The sequence below is a fragment of the Vigna radiata genome, chromosome 6 (genome assembly GCF_000741045.1).
Source record: "Vigna radiata var. radiata cultivar VC1973A chromosome 6, Vradiata_ver6, whole genome shotgun sequence".
Classification (NCBI taxonomy): Eukaryota; Viridiplantae; Streptophyta; class Magnoliopsida; order Fabales; family Fabaceae; genus Vigna; species Vigna radiata.
Genome location: NC_028356.1, coordinates 29,764,998 through 29,781,700, shown reverse-complemented (window position 1 = coordinate 29,781,700; position 16,703 = coordinate 29,764,998). Strand labels below are relative to the sequence as shown.

Here is a 16,703-nt window from a genome sequence, read left to right as displayed (position 1 = left end):
GTGTCTAGGTTACTCTAATTATCATGATTATATTGTGTCTAGGTTACTCTAATTATCATGATTATATTGTGTCTAGGTTACTCTAATTATCATGTACTCTTGTATCAATTTAATTTATTATTATAAATAGAAGATTATGAGAGAGATCAATCAAGCCCTCTAGAATTTTTTACAGTTTAATTCTCAAGTCCTTGGTTTTGTTTTTGTTTTAAAAGTTTTAGAAATGATAGCTCATTTTGGTTTGAATTTAAGGCTGGAGCCATTAAATGAAGATCATGAACGCTGCCAATATTTGTAATTATTTTCCAAACCCGTCAAAAATAAAATTAAGCAGCCATTAATTATATTGTTTGGATCTATGAAAGTTAGTCTAATAGCATATCTTGATTGTATGAAAATTAAGTATTATCCTCATGTTAATATTCTCTTTTTCACATTCTAAACTACAGAAGCATTGATGGGTATTAAGGATTTATTCACCAGGCATCCAGCTGAACAGAAGTCGCACAGGTATGTCACGGTAGAAAAACTTCGTGAGCGCATTGGTGATGATGATAAAGTGGTTCGGAAATCATTGTATGATCTCTTCAAAATTGTGATTTTACCTTGCTGTAAAGAGGTATTTCCATTTTATTTGCTTGAATAACTTTTCTAACCCATTAGGATGATAGACTCATATGCCATTACCACTTGGATGAATTTTTTATCTTTCTATCAGTTATGAACAAGTAAATGATGCTGCTTCTTTCTCATGATTTATGCTATATTGCCTCTGGTTATTAATCTATATTATCATGCATCAAGATGACTGGCTGTAATACTTTGGAGTTGATTGTTATCCTTACTGTTCCTCAATTCTGATTATGAGGATATACTTTGTTTTTCCTGTATCCAGTAATCTTTATATTACTACATCTTTACATTAAAGTTGATTCTTTTGAGACTTCATTTGCTTTATTCTCCCTATATTTTGTAGGACAATCAAGAGCTGGTCGTTTCTTTATTGATGCCTTACATTTTTAATGCAATGACTCATTTTTCGGTTGATGTTCGGATGATGGCATTTGATTTTCTTGATCTCATTCTCGAGTTCTATCCTCCTTCCTTTTCACCCTTGTATGCAGAAAAGGTGATATTATTTGCCATATTCTAAATTTCTTTATCTGTATGTTAGGATTGCTCCTTGAAATTGATTTCCTTTTAAAATTCAGCTCTTTGTTTTATGGTGATTAAGGGGTGGGGAAATGGAGTGGGGTTGAAGGGGATTTTTCTCTTGCATTATTGGCAGTTCTGAGCTCCTTAAACTTTCTGATGCTCTTGTAATTGGATTTTACATCCACCTCTGTAATGGAGCTTCTATTTTCTGTCTGAAATGTTGCCCAACAATAGTAAGAGAAATATGAGTGAATGTTTCAATATATCTGGATGTTGTAGAACTTTGATCCAGATATGACAATTGGTTGAAACTTACTGAGGGGGAATTTCTCTACATTAAATACTTTTATTATTCTGAAATTTTATGATGATATAATGCTTGTTGGAAGTCTCACATCGACTATAACTAAGGCTAATTCAAAATATATAAGTGGGTACAAACTTTACATAACAAGCCAGTTTCGTAGGTTTGAATTAAGTTTAAAATCCATTTCTTAACAATATTATTGATTGAACACTTGTCCGAGGAATTTAGGTAATGTAGTTCACAAATTGCTGTTGCAATATTTTTTCTTAGTTGTATTGGCAAAACACTGATCTATGACATTTCTATCTCTCATTTTTTTCATGATTGGTTTCTGTGCCATCATTGTATTATATATTTCCCAGCCCACCATTTTATTCTATTCTTTGTCTGTATACTCTATTCTTTAATTGTTCCTGAAATTGAGTTCTATATCCACCCTAATTGTAATTGTTGTATTTTTGTATTTGATGCTTAAAATTCACTTTACTGGTTGTGTGGTCAACAGATTTTTCTGAATTATGAGGATATTCTAAGAAGGAACCAATACTATTTACAAGATAAAGGAAAACTAAAGGCTGCTCTTTCTGGGTTGGTTCGCTGCTTGTCACTCCTTCCATGGAATAAAGCACAAACTGATTTGCCGAATAAGGTATTTTATTTCCATTTAGCTGTTAAGGCTTCATTATATGTATAAAAAGTACAAGTATAGATGCTCTGTTCATTTTTTTTTTTTTAATTTAAGCTTTGGTATTTTTATGTATAAACCACTCTATATTTTTATTTCTTCATTCCATTTTTTTACTTAGTGTTGTGCTTAAATTTGACAATTTATGTGCATCTGGAACCCATAGCTTTTTTCAGAATACATTTTGTATTTTATAATTTGCACAGATTCTAACACGTTACTATCTGGATAAGTACATATTTATGAGTTATAATTTATGATCTAAACCTTTTGCTTTTCTGTCCTGGTCTCAATGCGGTTAATACTAATTTTATTTTATCTTTTTTGCTCACCAATTTTTTCTAATATTTTCTATTTTTAATAGGATGATACTGGCCGAAGGGTATTGTTTGCCTATGATGATGAAATGTCTATGAACTCAAATGGTATGATAACTTAAAAATGCAATTTTTAAAGCACATAACTAAGTGAATGTCAGTTGATTGAGTTTGCATAATTCTAAAAACTTTGTCAAGCTTTTTATGTTCTCACTGATTGTTTGACTGTCCCATTTTATGCTTTATCTGTTTGTGTAGGTTTTTCTAATATCGTAAAGAGTTTGAAGGATCTAGTTCCATCATTAATGAATATTTTTCTGGAGTTTATTCCATTGATTCATTCGATGGAAAGTCTTGAAGGGAAGTCTTTTGCTTGTATGACATCCATTCTGCATAGTATAGATCTTATAGTTAGGTCTATTACTCATGGGAGTGACAAGAAATCAGAATATCCAAGTTCTCAAGTTGGACCTGATGTGGCTGATGTTACCATCTCTTCCGCACTCTTGAAGAGATTATTTCCTCGTTTTCCACTCAATCACACTGATCATCTTTCAGCAAGGGTATGTGTCTGTTTTTAACCCTTTAGTGGGGACTGGTGAGTAGAAACTAATTGTAAAATTGTCGTCTAAAGAGGATATGGAACTATTCAGATTAGCTATTTCCATCTTTGATAACCCGATCAACATAAATTTGATTTGCTAAGTTGATTATTTTGCTACTCTTTGGTTGATGTCTGTACAAAAGAATTTTATAAGAAGATAACATTAAGTACCCAGAAGGAGGACCCATAGCTCCCAGTCTTCTTTGCCACCTGCCAAGGAGGTTTCCCTGACAAAAGTCATGTTCTTTTTCTAATTAGGTCCAAGGAGGATATATAGTTCTCATTGTTATGTTCCCTTTTCTCTCTTAAATATTTTCGTTTCCTCTCTGAGGAGAGGCAATTGTATCATGTATCCATTGAACTGTTAGATTGACAGAATGACTTTTGGCAAGGCTTGTCTAGTGTTCCAACTCGTATACTTTAAAGAACATACATTTATATCTTAACCAAAAGCTTCTATCAATATTTTGAGTATTAATTGAAGTATTAAATGTTGCAACCTTTCTTGAGTTGATCTTGATTTGTGTCTGCTTTGGTCACTAGCCCTCAAATTTGGTTTTGTTAAGGTCAAGTTTACATTCCAAAGATAGATATAGTTTACCCCTGTAAATGTCCTGTGATGATTACCCTTTTTCTGTTGTGTTATTGTGATTTGGTTCCATTTGTGAGGTAGAGTAGGGAGCAGCAGGATTGCGATATTCCTCTAATTTCATAAAACTAATTTTTTCTTTTTTTCATTGCAGGACTGTGGTAGGTTGCTTGACTTGAACATGGTCATTGCCAAAATATTTTTTGAATTAAATGAATGGATGTGTCTTCCTCCACATTTGTTGGAGAGATTTCTTGAACTTTTTGAAAATGCTCTGCTTGGGAAGGTTTGATAGATATGCTAAAATTATCCTTTTGAAGTTTCTTTAAGTTGAAAATTGTGGTCATTCTATAGCTGAATTGGGCTGGAATATTATTATACAGTTCTTCTGGACTACACAGTCTGCTAAGGCTGTCTGGGAAGAAGAGCATTTAGTTCTACTCCTTCCATTTATTCCAAAAATTGTTTCACGCGGGGTAGACGATTGGACATCACGTCTTCTTCAGGTCTGACTTGTTGAATGGATTCTAGTTCATTTTTGTTAGAACATGGATGCTATTAATTTTGAATATTGACCTTGTAATATTTTCTGGCATTTGGTTTCCCACAATAATTACAAAATTCTTTTTGTAATTGTTCTCTGTCTGATTCTAGAGATTGTGAAAAACATGGTGAAGGCAAGATTTTATCATTAGTTGCCTTGCTAGTTCTTGAAAACAATAAACTAGTGTGACTTTATTTTTTGTTATTGTAAGGGAAAATATACTAACTACTGAAACTAGAATAGAAATTGAAAGAGTTCATTTTCTGGTTGTGTCATCTTATGCCATGTTTTATTTATGATGTTTTTTCTTTCCTATGGAGGTTTTGATGTTGCTAGATTTGTGACACTTGCAGGCTTTTACCCTGACATTTAGGGAAAGCAAGCCAGGTTCTTTGCTGAAAGCCTGTGTTTCTGCCATTGAAGATGTGTTAACTTACGTGAGTTTGGATTCATCTCCTTCTAAGAACACTATTGAAATGAAATTCTTGATTCTTGGATAATCTCATGATATGAAATAGTGGAGAAGATTAGGAGAAATCTCCCTTATGTGTTTAGCATACACATAGGGTAGTTTATTTATAATGTAAGATAAGGGTTAAACCCTAAATACAGAATGCAATTAACATAAACACACAAATTAACATCTAACACATGAAAGCAATTTATTTCCTTCCTTCGTGATTAATGTATGTTTTTTTTTTGGTCTTTGGTCCAAATATAGATGGAAGGCATGCATTCCACAGGGACAAGCAATCCACAGTATATAGTTCTTCAAGAGGCTTTATGTGCATGGACTGGAGATATCCCTCGGTTGCTTATCCAGCTTGGAGATAATCACCTAGCCTGCTCCCAGGTAGTTATTATTTTGATTTGATAAGGACTTTATTTGAAATTCATGGTTGACTGCATTTTGAGAGATTAATCAGCCTTTGCATTGATCTTAAGTCTGCAATTTAATTTGTCCTTTTACCTAAAGCATTTTATGTTCATCATAGGCTTTGATACGTCTTCTACATCGTATTGGACAGCGTGCTTGGAATCCAGCACTTGTTTGCATGTATAACAACATGCAGCAGTCATTGCAAGATTTTTACTGTACATATCAAGAGGGAGGTAAACATGAACATGATGTTGACATCCGTATTAATAATACAACACCTGTGAGTTATATTTTGGCTTCTAATTGTTTTGTTTTTTTCACGTTGCAGGACCTATATGTTTTGGTCCTTTTCTCAAGCTTCCTAGAGAATCTCAAGTTCTCGCTTTATGTTCCATTTACTATGTCTCTCATTTGGACCTGCCTATTTTAAAGTCATTAGTCTATTGTTGCCTAAGTAAGCTTCAGGTTCATTTAAAATTTCACTGCATGATTTGCTTTTTTAGTAATTTTTTCTTCATACCTCCACTTAACATTTTACCTACTATCATTTGCATACCTAATGTTGAGCAATTTGATTAATTTAAGGTATTGAAAGGTTCATCGTTTAAATTTGTTTGAGGAGAATAAGGTTGCAACCTTTTTCTTCCATTTTGTAATAACTTTTGTTTTAATAAATGTGATAGAAATAGCATAGAAGTCCCACAGCTCTGCTTTTTTGTAGGATTTCTTTTGGAAACATCTCGAATGTATGCCTCAGATTCAAGTAATATTTATTTTTGTGAAATTAACTATAAACATGTAATTACTGTTTCTTAAAAAATAAGTTATTTTTCTGACTTGACTGCCTTCTTTTTCTATTTATTTTATTGCCTATGATCAAAATATGGTTTATCTTGTTATACAATCATGTAAGATTGATCTGAAAGTTTGGACTTTTCCCCACAAAGTAGTCGTTGAAGTGATAATTCTAAAACTATGTTATTGTGAAATAAGTATACTTTTTGTACAGCATTTTTCTCTCACTTTCTGTACTAACGTTTTTAATGTTGATTGTAGCCATTGTCTTTTAAGTAGAAGTAGGATTTATATACTAATGATATAAAGGCTGTTAAATTTTCTAGGTTAAAGCTTTTTAACATTAATTTTTTTTTGTACTATTGCAGGTGATGGTCTAGACTCCTATGTCTTATTTTGGATCATAGACGTTCTCCAGTTAGCCTATGAGCGGGGGTGTATAGAAATTGGGGATTACTTAAGTTTTTTCATCACCTTGGTCTCCCGTTTCAAAGTTTCTCCTGGTAGCTTACGAAGATTTATTTGGACTACCTTTTGTGTAGCTTTTGATATTATCCATTTCTTGTTTCACTTTTCTAATTAAGTGCTTTTGTCCATAATGCTCAGTAGTTGGGATTAGAAAGAACTGGCAGGGGTTGAAATTGGTAATGCAAAACAACATTCCATGTGATATGACCCAAAAATAGAATAGGAAAACTGTATAGCATTGATACAGAAATTTGATTAATCAGAGGGAAAGCTTCTCTTCAATAAAGAGTTAGGGAAAAATAGACCATAGCGGGGGCAGATCTCCTTACTAAATGTAAATGTAGAAACTGAAATAAGAATAATCCCTTTCCTGGGGAAGAACTCCTTCAATCAGCTAAGCCAGTTATTTTTACCTTAAGAATCCTTTTAACTTTCATTCTATTACCGCCCCTCACATAATGATTCTCTCTCTGTTACGAATCTGGGTAAGAATTCCTAACTAGCTCTCTTTCACACACACACTCAAGTAATCACCGATCAAGAAAGATGAAAAATACATGTTGTATTCACATGAAAGAATCCAGAATGCAAAGAAAACACAGGAGCTTAACCTCCTTCACCAGATACAAGTATCGGTCAACAATGTTATCAAAGTCTCTAACTCCCCCCTCAAAACAATAACAGGGGTCTTTATATAGACCCTGTCCTGCCCCCTTCTTATTTTTCTATTCTTTTCACCCTTTACTATACTCTCTAAGTCCTAACACTCTCCCCCAAGCATGATCCTCACATCTCCCTCTCCAACTCCTTCTGCCTGCAATCCATTCTGTTATACTATTGTTCTCTTGTCTTCCTCTCCTTCTAATTCCATCCCACTCTTACCACTGTTCTTTATTTGTGAACTCCTTAAATGCAAGCCCAGTAATTGATTACCCATCACCAGTAATGGGTTACTATTACATTGCTATCTGTACTCATCCAATTTTGCATTCCTGCCATCTTTATCGTGCTTCTTGGTAACTTGTAAATAACAATATTTATATGGCATTCTTCCCATGCTCTAGCTGGCAAAGTTACTTGATTGAAGAAAATATTTGTCATTGTTATGTATGCATAACATGTTCGCAGCTTGAGTAATCTTTTGTGATTGAAATTATCAATGTTTTTTTATCTTTGTAAACCTACTTTTGGCAATCTTCATCACCATAGATTGATAAATTTTATTACTTTTAATTTTGCAGAATTTGGTTCCTCTGGTTTTAAGGGTGACCCACTTCGCCAAACTTTAAAGTCAATGACAGATAAGATTTACTCATGCATTCAACAGATGGGTGACAAAGCTATTGTTCTACGATTGATAGAGAGATTGATTGTTGATCAGATAGTAAGTTGACATTTTCTTATGCATAGCAATTTTCTCTTTACTTTTCTTATGCTTTGTTCTTAGCTCATTTAGAATTTTCTTATAAGAATGATTTCTCATACGTGTTTGTACCACAGTCACAAAAGCCTTCTGTGGATAATAGATGCTCTCTCCTGAGAATGATTGTTTCAGTGGATTCGAAGCCCACACTACTTTCTGAACAAAGCATTGCCACTCTAGGCCTTCATCTTTCGGAATATCTGATAGATGTTGTGCAGGTAAGTATGCTTCCAAAAACTGACTAACAAATGACATAAATTTAAATTTGTTGTTGCCTATTTATCTACTTATTTTTTTGGATACCCCAGATGATGCTTTGTATCAGAGTTAGCTAATTGTTTTTTCTGTCCTTATTTTTTGTTTTGAAAGTAGAAATGTCCGTTGTTTTTAAAATTTTATGATTGATTGTTATAGTAATTTCATATAAAATAAAAATTTACAACTTCCAAAAGAAAATGCAGAACTTAGCTAAATGTATACAATAAATTATTATAATAAAGGCCATGGGGGAAATACTGTCTAAATTATCACTATTTCTGTAATTTATGAGTTTTATTTAATTTTATTTTCTGAAGAAATAAATCTTTATTGTTCTGATATGAATTGATTTTAGTACTTTCATTGATTCTAAATTTCACTTTACCACAGTGCGTTCCAGAAGATGATGGACAAAGAATTCCTTCCTTTCCATTCAGCCTCCGGCGTTATTATGCTGTACCTTGTTTTTTCATGTTGGACCGGTGCCATGAACTTATGAATCTTGTTTTGAAGAAAATGGGATCGGTTATATATGATAGTAGCGTTTTACTAAAATCTAACAAATGTTGTCAAGATGTAAGGAACTGCTTGAATAAGGTGAATGCTGTCACTTCTGCTCTTTCCTTGTTGCACGGGGATCCTCAAATACGACGGATTATGTCTCTATACAAGAAAAATATTGATAACGTCATAGAGCAAGTTATTTCTTTACAGGTAGGTTCTACCCTGATGAACAAGAAAAACTATTGACTGTTTATTATAGAGGTTGCATTCCATTAGTATAACTTATCTTTTCCATTGGATGAATCAAAATTGTGTTTAGTAAAGGTGTTCAGTATTTTTGTTATTGTCTATACTCCACTGTATACATAGTTACACTTATGCAGTGAGCATAGTTACAATCTGCACCATATATATATATATGCTCATTTGGCATGAATCCATGATATGGTATCTCTTTTGTTTTTCTGGCTCCATTAAGTTCAAAAGCAGACTGCTTATTGCATGCCATACCATACCTAGTAAAGCTAATAGATTTGGGTAGGTTGAAATCTGGTAATGGAATATTACTAGTTTCCCAAAGGATGCTTCACTTGTTGTGGCTTTTAACCTTTCAATGTATTTTCAGTTTTTGTTTGCCTTGTTCTTTATCTGTGGGATGAGGCTATTGTTGTTGATATCGCTCTTTTAGCATATTTAGTTCCCAAAATTTTATAATATAATGACTGTTATTTGATTATATTTTGTTTCTTATGTAGTCATCAGGGGAGATCAGCATGAAAATTGAAGAACATGACATCATGAAACGTGCTCTTCATCAACTGAACATCTTACGAGACAACTTAAAATCTTAACGTTTGTCAAGAAGAATGTTCCGGAGTCAAGAACAATGCAGAGTCTCAAGTTTTTTTTTTTTTGGTTTTCACACTATTATTTTATCAGGAGCAGGTAGTTTGGTAAACGAATTCTAAGACATTAAACTAGGTCAATTAATTTAATCTAAGTATATATATGTCTTTTTTTAATAACTTTTTATTCTTTTTGTTATTTGAGGTGAAACTTTGATAACTATCTAATTAAGAATAAAGAATAATGCATTATGTCTTTTGATGAAATTGGCGTTTTTTCTATCATAACATATATCGGTGAGATGTTTATTAGACTAAAATGTAATTTTATGACTGAAAAATGGTTTTAAGCTTTATTATTTTTAAATTAGTCCTTAATTTTATTTTATTAAAATACAAACGTTTTATTTCTTGTCATTACATGTATGCTATTGAATAATGACAATCAAAAGTCGGGCATATAAAATAATTTGATTATATTACGGTGATACTTAATGAAGCAAGTTAATCCAAAAACAGATAAAAACAAATAATTTTGAGGAAAAATAAGAAAAACAAATATAGAACCCGAAAATAAAATTACTAAATCTATGCTAGTAATAATACGTTTAAACCTTTTGTTTTATTTGGGTTTTAAGATACAAACTTAGCCATTTACGTCACACCCACAAGATCAAGAGTGCAAAAAGAAATTTCTGTTTATGTATGAAAAGGGTCGTTGAGGCGTAGGAGCTCATTTATAAATAAAACATTAATGTATGATATAAATATAGCAACTTGTTTCAGTATATAGCTGATTAGGACTCAGAAACACACATTGTTGTTTGTCTTCATTCTGTCTTCCTTCTTCTTTCAAGATCATCTGGTTCATCTTTATCTAATTCAATCTAAACAGTGTGTATCTATTAAAGGTACTTTGACACTCAAGTCAGATTTTAGTTAATAAGCTCAATTTATAATTAAGTGCAAAAACTCAATCAAGCTAAGTTTTACTTCTGTGGTGTGGCTTACCTCTCTATTTATAGATTTTATCATGGATCATAAGTTAATATTAGCCCAATAATACTAATATTTATGTTCGTGTTGGCCCAATCATAGCCCAACACCTCATAGGCCCATTTTACTTGCCTAATTTATAATTTATATTTTAAAACAAATATATCGAACACCAAATGACACAGATAATCTTCTAACACCATTAGACTAATACAATGTGTTCACCCTCGGCATTGCTTTATCGCACGACCTACCGACCGGATCACATACTATACCATACACAACTTAATAAAGATTTTGGTTGCGAGTAGAAAGAATATTAAGGTGGAAGAATAAGCTAAATTATTAAGGAGTCGAAAGAATAATATCCAATTGTAACGCTAAGAAGAAAGCCTAGTAGACTCCATTTGCTTTGCTGTAAGGCTACCTGGTGTTGTTGCACCATTACAACATCCTGTTGTTGTAGAGTTGCTGCCATGGTGTCAATTGTCCTAGCCAGATTGTGCATGTCTAATGTTGGAGATGGAGAAGGAGGTGCATTTATGGTGATGTCTATTGTTCTACAAAACTATTACCAATGGGTTTCACCTTATCACGTACAAGGTTAGTCGATTCATGTCTTAGGTAAAGGTAAAGTCTAGGAACTAGGACTTTGTGCTACTGTCACCACATGTCCCGCCTTTCTCTACTTGAGATTGGATAGTCGTTAGAATGTCAAGATAACCCCTAATATTGAGTTCCTATAATGATACATGCACTACTTGAAACAATCAATAAGAACTTTCTTTTTGGAATTCTTTTCAAACCATATTTAACCACATACATAGCCTCATGTAAAAACCATCATACAATTCAATAGATACTACCAAATAAAGCATCAAAGTACCAATACAGCTCAAACCCAACAAAGAAACAAAAGAAAGAAAACATAAACCAAGACTGCATATAGGACGTCCAATGTTAGCACTGTTTGCTTTAGTGAGTTGACCCAACGTCCAAACCTCATTGGAAAAGTGACGCTTAACGCCAAAAATGTCACTCAATGCCCCCAAGAGCATTTGCTCTAGGGTTTTGGTCTGCTCAACGCCCAAAATGAGCGCTCAGCACTGTGGAGCCCAGTGGCTCTCTGTTACATAGTGAGAGCCCAATGTTTTAATTTAAAATGCACCCTCTGATACGAATAAAATCAAACTTACCATCATTAATCACAATTTCACACGTCAAGAATTTAACAAGGCTCTAATGAATGATAAATATAGTGTTATTCTTTCCTATTCACAATCACAACCAATTTTAACTATTTAAATATACCATATGAAATCAAGTGAGTCAAATTTACCAATCTTTGGGACCAACAATACCAACCAATCATAATTTCACAATTTCAACTCGAGTAACAAAGTCAAATCAACCAAACACAACATACAATTCTTCAAACCAATCAATTCATCTCATTTAACAATTTTAATAAGTTCAAATAGAGTTCCCATACAATTCCACACCAAAAAAGAAATCAATTTTAAATGAATAACTTTCCTTAATTACTTATATAAGATCATACCTTAATAACCTTATTTGAATAAAGCTTCATCAAAAGCTTTTAAAGACCAGACATTCAACCCCATATATATACATGCCAACCAAAGACAAACAACTTTAAAAAAAGCAAAAGTAAAACTTATTTTATTCAACAAAGTGATAAAACAAATAGGTAAGTTTTTTCCACATGAGTCATATAGTATATTTCGTTTTTCAATTAAATAGATAAGGAATTAGAAACTCTAGAAAAAAAAAATAGAAGAAGGTGATCATTATTCTTTTAAAGAGATAATAGCTTTTATAAAAATAACTCTATTTAACTTGTTTCTATTTATACTAAAACTTTGTAATATTAATAATTAAATGTCTATTATTACTATTATAAAAGTTCTATGTTTCTTAAAAGAAATGTTTAGATTCTTGAAATAATTGTAACAATTTGAAATTATAATCTAATAATAGTTGAATGAGAAAATTTACCTTTTATATAAATTTATTAACATGATCACGTTATAAATTAGACTAGTACCATTTGATCTCTCCTTACACCTTATTATGATTATTGTAGTAGTAGAAACATAATTTTAAAAATTAAAATTTTCAAGTTTATAAGTTTTAAATGGAGAAAGAATTTTTTATAATATTTATCATTTACTAACCAAAAATAATCACAGGATTTAAATGGAACGAGAAAGATCTTAATAGACCTATATAAAAAGAACGAGAAAAAATAATGAATACTTCAAAACATTATATTATTACATAAAAACAGAAAGATCATTTTATTAACATGAAGTTTAAAAAACTATATAGAGAGATAATATTACTTAAAATATCTACGCTTTTACCAGTCAACCAAAACGGCTATTTTGCCTTTTCAGACTGAAATAATGATTTTAGAGGACCATTTTACATTTAATATTGATCTTAATTAAACAAGATTATTACAAAACAGTTTATTTTACAGACTAAATTGTTTTAAAAATAAATGTAATGAAACATTTTAATTTATGAAATTTTGTTTTAAAAATTAATACAACTTTTAGATTGAGAAAATATAACATTTAGAGATTTTATTTTACTAAATTTCACACTAGATATTTCGAGTATGATTTTTCAATTGGATAATGATATTTAGACAATATTTTTTTGACAACATTTGAACATTGATTACGTGTTAATATGTGATTGGTCAAAAATTACTCCACAATCAATAACAATAATCATGAACATTATTGTGGACATATTAATACATAATTAATGTTCAAATATTGTCAATTTTTTTTTTGTCTAAATATCGTTATCCTTTTCAATTCCAAATATATTACTTTTAAAATTAAAGTTAGTTGATTTTTTTTCTTCTGTCATAAGAATTTAATGATTTGATTGTTACAAATTTTGTTTAAATGAATTAGAAAACAAAAAGTTATCAAGAAATTGACCACCACTATCCTCTCTCTCAATGGTTAACATGAATTAAATCAATAAGGCTTTACAAATTTGATCAATAATGAATTATTTTACAAAATTAAATCATTTTTTTATATATTACATAACTCAATTCTTTCTTAAATTCTTATAAACTTTTACATTCTTTATTTTCAAATTCATACATTTTCACCTCTAAATTCTTTAAAAAAAAAATAACACAATTTATTTTAAATCCATCAAATCCAAGCCCTCACTTTTTCTTAAATTCATCATAATTAGATATTGGATATGAAAATGAAAGATATTTTTTCAAAAGAAATTCAGTTAAAAATATTTAAATTTATAACATGTTTAAAAATGATAATTTTTTTTTCATTAAATATTGTATTTTTTATAGAATGAAGTTGATAATTTCATTAGGAAGAAATCGTATTCACGGAACCATATTTTTGTCGTGATTATAAAGTATGTTTAAAATAATAAAAAACTAGTTTGACTTTGACCATTCCATCACAATAGAATTTTCATCTGCATATGATATCAATGCTTTTATTAGGTAAAAAAGAAATGATTAGACTAAGATTCAAATCCAATTAAAAAATGGTATGAAGAAATTGATGTTGAAAGAAGAACATTAAAGTTTACTTAAATATTATTTACTAATTTTTGTTTTTATATTAAACATGCAATTATTAATCAAATTCTATAATTATACATTTTACTTTTTACTATCAATGCATAAGCTGAAAAATTATTCAATTTATCTGTTAATGTAGTTATTATATTACGTAATTTTAATTTTAAAAGCACTTTTAGCAATAGTAATAATAATAATTACTATAAATAGTATAAGTAATTAATTTTTACCAGTGTAATTTTAGAAACAATGCCTGTATTTAAAAAATTATTTTTAGATTATTAATATAATGACTGAAATATTAATTTTATTTTGTTTTAATTTTCTAAAAAAATTAAGATCTTCATTATTTTTTAAGTTTTCAATTGTTAAGTTAATATCCTTTTAAAATTGTGATGCAATGCAACTAATAAAAAATAGTAATGCATAATATGTCTTTTAAAAATTTAATTTATTAATAAATACGTTAAAAAAAATTAAAACACATGTTAGCTCTTAAATGATTTAGAATGGGATAAATATTTAAATGGGATAAATATTTAGTTAGTTTTTATAATATTTTCAGACCTGAATTTTAATATATATATATATATATATATATATATATATATATATATATATATATATATATATATATATATATATATATATATATAAGTTGACAACAACTCAATGCATTATTCAATGAATTAAACTAAATTTATCATTTAACTAACTAAAACATTTATTTATTAAACTCTTTTAAATTAAATAATAAAAAATTATATGTTTGGCACCTATTATTTTTTTTTATTAATACCCATTTCATGGAAAGTAGTCAAGTGACTCCTGTTAAAAAAATTTAAAAGAGGTAGAGCAAAGAAGTCCATGATTAATTTTGTAATAAATAAAAATAAATTTAGAGTATCTTTTGAAGTCAAAAGTAATTAGTAGTCAATCATTAAGTTAAATTGAAAAGTCAATACTCAAAATAATATATAAGTAAAAGATTATTAAATGTTATAATTAATAAAATAGACTTAATTTATATTTATATTTAATATTAAAATTATTTTTAATCAATATGGTATCCTTATCTTTTAAAATTAAACAAGTCATATATTTTGTATATACATAATTTCTTGCAATCTATAATAACAATGTAAGATTTATAAATGATGAAAAATATATAAATTTTACTTATAAAATATAGACTAGATAGTGCATGCATCGAAAATACAAAAGTTTTAGAATTGTTGTTTAATAAAAAACATGATTTTATAACAATTTTAAATTTTGCAAGCAATTACGATTATATCAAAAATAAATTTTATTTGTTGGCAATATAAATTTTGAAACATTAGTCAAAACATCTCATCATTCAAATACAAACTATTATATATAATAGATAAATATGTTAAATTTAATAATTATTATGTTAAAAATAATATAAACATTATTTTTAATTAATTCTTATTAAAATATTACTCTATCAAAACATACTCATTAAATTCTCTTATTTTACAGATGACAAAAATTAAACTCTAAAATATAGCGCAGACCAAAAATAAAATTTTCAAAATAAGTTTTTAAAAAATGGCCGTAAATTTATATAATAATAATAATAATAATAATAAGTATAAAAGAGAAGAAACTGAAGAAATGTACTTGGAAGGGAAAGAGCAGAGAGAGAGAGAGAAAGCGCGTACCTTTTCACACTAGTGCTGAAACTAGCATCCCCATTTGCACCAAAATCGCAGCAGCAGCAACAACAACACTAGGAACCGAAATACCAATCAAATCCCTTCGTACGAGGTTTCTCTGTTCAGTTATTAATTCTCGTGTTTAAGGTTTGGTGGCCTTGTCTTTCTCCTTGGACCCTGTTTTTCAATGTACTTTGATCACTTTTGTCTCAAAGTTTGTCACTTTTTTGCTTCTTCTTTTTTGGGTGTTTGATTTTTTGCTGGGTCCGCTTCAATATATGTCTTCCTCAGGTTTAAGTCTTACCATTTTTTTACCATCGGTCTGGGATACTCCTTATTTCTGATTGGTCAACCTGGTCATTTGTGTATAATAATAATAGTAATGATGATGAAATTTGGTTGTCTATATTATTTTTCATCAAAAATGGATGTTGGATGATTTTTGTTTGAGTTCTTTAATTAGTTGTATTTGTTAGGTGGGTTTGTTTTTTTTTTTTATCTATCTGAAACACCTGCTTCGTTATCTGGTAATTATGTGTTTTAGTATCAATATGGGGTCACTTTGTTTTATTCTGTAGGTGAATTTTCTGCTATTTGATGTGTTGACAGCTGTTCTTCTTTGGTTTTTTCCATAAAATTTCGGAATTGGATGAAGTATTGTTTATGGAATTTAACTGGTTATGATCTCTTAAAGTGATGGTGCTCTCTGGCTTTTGGATTGTATCTGTATATCAGTTTATTGGTCAATCAGTTAGTATTAGCGCACTTCATCTCTGAATTTTGATTTTGTACTAATTTCTCTGAGGAATTTAGAGGAATACCCAGTCATGTAATTATATCTTTAATCTCTTGATTCACATTCATGTGAAACCGTTGCAACCGATCCTGCATACCAATCATCCGCCGCTTACAGTAATGGCACTAAGCCAAGGTTTCTATGGATTCAGTCCTGTGGAAAAAAACATATATTAGGGCAATTAAGTTAGTAGTGTCACCGGTCAATCCTTGGGACACTAGCGAGTCCGTCCTTAAAAGCCCTCAAAA

The 16,703-nt window shown here is 30.1% G+C and overlaps 2 protein-coding genes across 7 annotated transcripts in view; both read left to right on the top strand.

The window, feature by feature from the left end:
* Nucleotides 1-9,487, top strand: part of LOC106763108 — a 14,982-nt gene extending 5,495 nt beyond the window's left edge. Inside the window, exons 5-21 of one of the 5 annotated variants that reach the window (XM_022782413.1) lie at nucleotides 450-619; nucleotides 977-1,129; nucleotides 1,968-2,111; nucleotides 2,512-2,572; nucleotides 2,723-3,027; nucleotides 3,812-3,943; nucleotides 4,041-4,163; nucleotides 4,555-4,638; nucleotides 4,923-5,054; nucleotides 5,230-5,314; nucleotides 5,410-5,535; nucleotides 5,803-5,844; nucleotides 6,245-6,379; nucleotides 7,586-7,728; nucleotides 7,845-7,985; nucleotides 8,416-8,739; nucleotides 9,285-9,487. In XM_022782413.1, the coding sequence (XP_022638134.1) occupies nucleotides 450-619; nucleotides 977-1,129; nucleotides 1,968-2,111; nucleotides 2,512-2,572; nucleotides 2,723-3,027; nucleotides 3,812-3,943; nucleotides 4,041-4,163; nucleotides 4,555-4,638; nucleotides 4,923-5,054; nucleotides 5,230-5,314; nucleotides 5,410-5,535; nucleotides 5,803-5,844; nucleotides 6,245-6,379; nucleotides 7,586-7,728; nucleotides 7,845-7,985; nucleotides 8,416-8,739; nucleotides 9,285-9,380 (2,396 nt within the window). In that variant the 3' untranslated portion in view covers nucleotides 9,381-9,487. Of the gene's footprint in view, nucleotides 1-449; nucleotides 620-976; nucleotides 1,130-1,967; nucleotides 2,112-2,511; nucleotides 2,573-2,722; nucleotides 3,028-3,811; nucleotides 3,944-4,040; nucleotides 4,164-4,554; nucleotides 4,639-4,922; nucleotides 5,055-5,196; nucleotides 5,315-5,409; nucleotides 5,536-5,802; nucleotides 5,845-6,244; nucleotides 6,380-7,585; nucleotides 7,729-7,844; nucleotides 7,986-8,415; nucleotides 8,740-9,284 lie in introns of all 5 variants that reach the window. The other 4 variants (XM_022782412.1, XM_022782415.1, XM_014647290.2 and 1 more) reach the window with 4 other exon arrangements.
* Nucleotides 9,488-15,632: 6,145 nt separating this feature from the next.
* LOC106762952 overlaps nucleotides 15,633-16,703 on the top strand; it is an 11,884-nt gene continuing 10,813 nt past the window's right edge. For both annotated transcript variants that reach the window (XM_014647086.2, XM_022782411.1), the window contains exon 1: nucleotides 15,633-15,806. The gene's annotated coding sequence lies outside the window, so the exon portion shown is untranslated. The remainder of the gene's footprint in view (nucleotides 15,807-16,703) is intronic.